Source organism: Orycteropus afer, unplaced genomic scaffold, assembly GCF_000298275.1.
Source record: "Orycteropus afer afer isolate SDZICR_OR568_19922 unplaced genomic scaffold, OryAfe1.0 scaffold00029, whole genome shotgun sequence".
Classification (NCBI taxonomy): Eukaryota; Metazoa; Chordata; class Mammalia; order Tubulidentata; family Orycteropodidae; genus Orycteropus; species Orycteropus afer.
Genome location: NW_006921616.1, coordinates 18,134,214 through 18,140,935, shown reverse-complemented (window position 1 = coordinate 18,140,935; position 6,722 = coordinate 18,134,214). Strand labels below are relative to the sequence as shown.

At 39.9% G+C, this 6,722-nt stretch overlaps 1 protein-coding gene across 1 annotated transcript in view; it reads left to right on the top strand.

Annotated features, from left to right (window-relative positions):
* Positions 1-6,722, top strand: part of DCC (DCC netrin 1 receptor) — a 1,113,394-nt gene that overhangs the window by 227,579 nt on the left and 879,093 nt on the right. Inside the window, exons 3-4 of the mRNA XM_007935560.2 lie at positions 1,098-1,382; positions 1,580-1,664. Of these exons, the coding sequence (XP_007933751.2) occupies positions 1,098-1,382; positions 1,580-1,664 (370 nt within the window). The remainder of the gene's footprint in view (positions 1-1,097; positions 1,383-1,579; positions 1,665-6,722) is intronic.

Genomic DNA, 6,722 nt, shown 5'->3' with positions numbered 1-6,722 from the left:
ATAATGTCCTCCAAGTTCATCCACGTTATGCGGTGTTTTGCAGATTCTACATTATTCTTTAGCGTTGCATAGTATTCCATTGTGTGAATGTACCAAAGAAAACAAAACATTTTTATGACCATGAAATAACTATCACATATGACTACCTTTTTTTCTTTTTTAAAGGGTTCAAAGGGACAGGATCAAAATATCTTCTGCCTTTCTCATGCCCATCATCAGCATGATATGGTGTTTTCTCTCTTACTGAGCTTATTATATTCAATGATGCCCAATGACTTCCTTATTCTTTTTCCTTACATTTATTTAAAAATTCACATGAACATGTCATTTTCACGTATGTTATTTCATATGAGCATCATAGTGGTCATGAGGCTTAGATAACATCACATTTTGTAGCCCAAATAACTGAAACCAATTGCAAAGGACTTAGAGTAGGTAGCACAGCTAGGCTAGAAAGATATAAGTTTTTCTAATTCCTACTTTAGGATTATTTCACTACAGCATGGTCATACTTGGCTGTTGAACATTTACCTTGAGCAGTCAAACCATGAAAGACTGCTGTCTGTAACTATCATTGGTAGTTAACATAGCACATCTTTCCAGAAACCATTCTAGGTTATGCCTTACAACCAGTTCTTTATATAGTCCTTTGTCCAAAGTCAGGCACCTTTACATTGGGTCAAGATTTGGAGGAATCAGGTCCCATTTGCAGGATTGCCGTGTAATAACTACATGATTTTGCACCAGGTGTTTTACTTCCCTGTGCCTTAATTTCCTCATCTGTAAAATGAGGATGGTCTTGCCTGCTCTGCTGATTTTACAAGGTTGTTTCATTAACAGCTAATTACAAAATAATGTGCTTCTGGAGAGGATGGCAATACCTTTCTCAGTTTTCATCCATAAAGTCTACTGTAGTATCAGAAATGAAAGGTGTAAGACACGTTAAATAAAGAAGGAAGAAGAAATGAGATGAGATTTGAGAAAATGCTTTACAAAATGCAATCTGCTGTAGAAAACACAAGGTATGATGATTGTTATTGGTGATGATTCTGCCTTATCTGAAAGATTTATACTTCCTTCTTTGTTTTTTCTCGCAGGACCACTGAGGTTCCTTTCTCAGACTGAATCTGTCACAGCCTTCATGGGAGACACGGTGCTACTCAAGTGTGAAGTCATTGGGGAGCCCATGCCAACCATACACTGGCAGAAGAACCAACAAGACCTCACTCCATCCCCCGGCGACTCCCGTGTGGTGGTTCTGCCCTCTGGAGCATTGCAGATCAGCAGGCTGCAGCTGGGGGACATTGGGATCTATCGCTGCTTAGCACGAAATCCAGCCAGCTCAAGAACAGGCAACGAGGCAGAAGTCCGAATTCTATCAGGTACTGCTCTGCTCTCATTCTCTTCAAAATGACATTCTCTGGAATAGTTCAAACAATAATTTTTCTTTAACTACCATTAGTAATTATTGTAAGTTCTCTATGGTGTTTTGGCTTCTGTTGTATGTGTGTGTGTGTGTGTGTGTATTATATATATATAAACATATACATAATTTTTTCCTTTCTTGCTAACTTGTTAGATAAGGGTATGACTAAAGCTTTTCTCATTTTGCTATCTCTTCTCGTTGAAGTTTCTGGAGACACAAATATCATTTCTTATGTTTGGTTTATTCCTTCATTCATTCACTCATCCTACTTATATTAAATGTGTGTTTTTGTGTATGTGTGTACAAGGCCCATTGCTAAACACTTCTAATGCATTATTTTCTGCTGAAAATAGTCTGTTGTTGTTATGTGCCGTCGAGTCAGACCCAACTCATAGCGACCCCTCCTTGGGTTTCCTAGGCAGTATCGCTACGGAAGTAAATTGCCCCATCTTCCTTCCGAGGAGTGGCTGGTGGGTTTCAATAGCTAGCCTTCTGGTTAGCAGTCAAGTGCCTTAGGCACTATGCTACCAGAGCTCTGAAAATAGTCTAAGAAGTAATTATTATTATCTCCATTTTCAAAGGATAAAATGAATGCTTAGAAAGGTTAATATCCTTCCCCAAGTTAATACTGAACAATCATTTACTTGTCCATTCACTTACTACTTTCTGCTAAGCATTGTGCTAAATACTATGGATACAGCAGTGACCAAGCCTCACACAGCACCTGGCCTTGTAGAGCTCTGGGTGAACATGGACATATAAGCAGTTACCAGGAAGTGTAATTAATATTACAGTAAGGATATTTCTTTTTCTCCATCTCTTATCTCCCTTTCTCTTCTCTGGCAAATCATTAGAACTCTGGGCTCACTTTCTATCCTAAGTGATGTAGCAATTGGATTGGATGCAATCTCAGATCTCTTTTCTTCCAGTAACTGCTATTGTCTTACACCTACCATCTACTATCTGATATCTATGTTTATGTTTAAATCTACTTTGTTATTTTGTCTCACTTGTGACACTTAGTTAGGTTATGAGGATTACAATAAAGCACATACTTGAGTAACTGTGACTGACACCCTGTCAAAGCACTGGTGTTGGACCCTGTCTCTGCTCTCAGCTGTGTGTAGTTATCACAAGAACTTGAGTTACCCAGAAGGCAACATCCCTCACTCATTCCAAAAGCAAATTGGCATTTTGATTGCAAGTTTTCAAACACATTAGTAAGAGCATCTCTAGGACCTCTTATAACTCTTTTGCTTATTCTCATGCCTTAGTCATGGGAAGGCTGAATCAAATGAATGAATAACCACCTGCAACTCTGTTGCATTCCAGGCATCAGACAGTGACAGATGGAACTATAGCATCAATTCAGGACACACTGGTGCATTTATTTAGATATCCATCACATATACAAAACCATAAATATTTATATTTACATTTCCTTAATAATGCATCTGATCTAATATGCTGGCAATGACAAATTGAAGAGGAATGGCGTGGCATTCATTGTCACAAGAAATGTTTCAATCTATCCTGAATTACAATGCTGTTGGTGATAGGATAATATTCATTTGCCTACAAGGAAGACCACTTAATACTACCATTATTCAAATTTATGCACTAACCACCAAAGCCAAAGAGGAGGAAATTGAAGATGTCTACCAACTTCTACAGTCTGAAATTGACCAAACATGTAATGGAGATGTGTTGATTATTACTGGAGATTGGAATGCAAAAGTTGGAAACAAGGAAGAATCACCAGTAGTTGGGAAATATGGCCTTGGTGATAAAAATGACACTGGAACTCGCATGACAGAATTTTGCAAAACCAATGACTTATTCACTGCAAATGCCTGTTTTCAACAACATAAACAGTGGCTATACACAGGGACCTCACTAAATGGAATACACAGGAATCAGATCTACTACAACTGTAGATAACATTGAGAAGAATGGGAATCCCTGAGCACTTGATTGTACTCATGAGGAATCTGTACCTTGACCAGGAGGCTGTCGTTCGAACAGAACAAGGGGACACTACATGGTTTAAAATCAAGAAGGGAGTGCATCAGGGTTGTATTCTTTCTCCACACTTATTCAATCTATATGCTGAGCAAATAATCCGAGAAGCTGGACTATATGAAGAAAAACGTGGTATCAGGATTGGAGGAAGAATCATTAACAACCTGAGATATGCAGACGATACAACTTTGCTTGCTGAAAGTGAGGATGACTTAAGGCACCTACTGATGAAGGTTGAAGAATACAGTCTGCAGTATGGATTATGTCTCAATTTAAAGAAAACAAAAATCCTCACAACTGGACCAATGAGCAGCATCACAATCAATGGAGAGAAGATTGAGGTTGTCAAGGAATTCACATTGCTTGGTTCTACAATCGATGCCAACGGAAGCAGCAGTCAGGACATTAGACGACATGTAGCATTGGGAAAGTCAACTGCGAAGGAACTGTTTCAAGTGCTGAGGAGCAAGGATATCTCCTTGAGGACTAAGGTGTGCCTGACACAAGCCATGATATTTCCAATCACCTTGTATGCATGTGAGAGCTGGACAATGAATAGGGAAGACCGAAGAAGAGTTGATGCTTTTGAGTTGTGGTGCTGGCGAAGAATGCTGAAAGTACCATGGACTGCTAAAAGAACTAACAGATCTGTCCTGGAGGAAGTGCAGCCAGAATGCTCCTTTGAAGTGAGAATGGCCAGACTTCGCCTCACCTATTTTGGTCATGTTGTAAGAAGGGACCATTCCCTGGAGAAGGATGTCATGCTTGGTAGGGTGGAGGGTCGACGAAAGAGGGGGAGGCCTTCAACGAGATGGATTGATACAGTGGCTGCGATGATGGGCTCGAGTATAGCAGGGATTGTGGGGCTGGTGCGGGATCGGGCAGTGTTTCGTTCTGCTGTGCATGGGGTCGCTATGAGTCGGAAACGACTCGACGGCACTTAACAACAACAACAACAACAACTGTAGAATGAGGTGATGGAAAAGCTCAATATCATCAGCTAAAACAAGGCCAGGAGCTGACTGTGGAACAGACCATCAACTGCTCATATGCAAGTACAAGTTGAAGCTGAAGACAATTAAAACAAGTGCATGAAAGCCAAAATATGATCCAGATTACATCCCACCTGAATATAGAGACCATCTGAAGAATAGGTTTGATAGATTGAACACCAATGACCAAAAACCAGAAGAACTGTGGGATGACATAAAGAACACCATACACGAAGAAAGAAAACTTCATTAAAAAGACAGGAAAAGAAGAAAAGACCAAAATGGATGTCAGAGAAGACTCTGAAACTTGCTCTTGAATGAAGAGTAGTTAAAGCAAATGACAAGATAAAAGGGCTGAACAGAAGATTTCAAAGAGCAACTTGAGAAAACAAAGTCAATTATTATATTGAAATGTGCAAAGACCTGCAGTTAGAAACACACAATGGAAGAAGACACTCAGTATTTCTCAAGCTGAAAGAACTGAAGAAAAAAACTCAAGCCTTGACCTACAATACCAAAAATTCTAAGGGCAAAATCCTGAATGATACAGGAAACATCAAAAGAAGATGGAAGGAATAGAGAGTCAAGGTACCAAAAAGAATTGATTGATGTTCATGTTTCAGGAGGTGGCATATGATCAAGAACCAATGGTACTGAAAGAAGAAGTAGAAGCTGCCCTGAAGGAATTGGTGAAAAACAAGGCTCCAGGCATTGATGGAATACCCATCGAAATGTTTCAACAAACACTGCTTCGCTGGAGGCACCTACTTATCTATGCTAAGTAATTTGGAAGACAGGCACCTGGCCAATAGACTGGAAGAGATTCATATTTATACCCATCCCAAAGAAAGGTGATCCAACAGAATGTAAAAATTATCGAACAATATCATTAATATCACACACAAGTAAAATTTTGCTGACGATAATTAAAAAAAAATGATTGCAGCAGTATATTGCCAAGGAACTTCCAGAAATGCAAGCTAGAGCCAGAAGAGGATGTGGAATGAGGGATATCATTGCTGATGTCAGAAGGATCTTAGCTGAAAGTAGAGAATTCAAGAAAGATGTTTACCTGTGTTTTATTGACTATACAAAAGCATTTGACTGTGTGGATCATAACAAATTTTGGATAACATTAAGAAAAATGGGAATTCCAGAACACTTAATTGCACTCATGAGGAACCTGTACATAGACCAGGAGGCTGTTGTGTGAACAAAACAAGGGGATAGTGAATGGTTTTATATCAGGAAGGATGTCAGGGTTGTGTCCTTTCACCGTTCTTGTTCAATATGTATGCTGAGCAAATAATCCAAGAAGCTGGACTATATAAAGAAAAACATGGCATCAAGATTGGAGGAAGACTCATTGACAACCTGCGATATACACATGATACAACTTTGCTTGCTGAAAGTGAAGATGACTTGAAGAACTTTCTGATGAAGATTGAAGACTGCAGTCTGCAGTATGGATTGTACTTCAATGTAAAGAAAATGAAAATCCTCAAAACTAGACCAATAAGCAGCATCACGATAAATGGAGAAAAGATTGAAGTTGTCAAGGATTTCTATTACTTGGTTCTACAATCAACACCAATGGAAGCAGCAGTCAAGACATCAGACAATGTATTGCATTGGGAAAATCTCTTTCAAGTGATGAGAAGCAAAGATGTCTCCTTCAAGACTAAGGTGTGCCTAACCCAAGCCATGGTATTTTCAGTAGCCTTATATGCATGTGAAAGCTGGACAATAGGTAAGGAAGACCAAAGAAGAGCTGATGTTTTTGAGTTGTGGTGTTGATAAAGAATACTGAAAGTACCATGGACTGCTGAAAGAACTAGCAGATCTGTCCTGCAAGAAGTGTAGCCAGAATGCTCCTTGGAAGCGAGAATGGCCAGACTTCATCTTACCTACTTTGGTCATGTTGTCAGAAGGGACCATTCTCTGGAGAAGCATATCATTCTTGATAAAGTGGAAGGTCAGCGAAAAAGGGGAAGGCCCTTGACAGGATGGAGTGGCACAGTGGCTGCAACGATGGGCTCAGGTACAGCAAGGATTGTGAGGTTGGCACAGGATCTGGCAGTGTTTCCTTTTGTTGTACATAAGGTCACTATGAGTCAGAGCTGACTCGATGGCACCTAACGAGAAAAACAAATAATGTATCTGAGGAGTCAACCAGAGGAAAGCTTGTTGTTGTTGTTGTTAAGTGCCGTCGAGTCGTTTCTGACTCATAGCGACCCCATGCACAGCAGAACGAAACACTGCCTGATCCCACACCAGCCCCA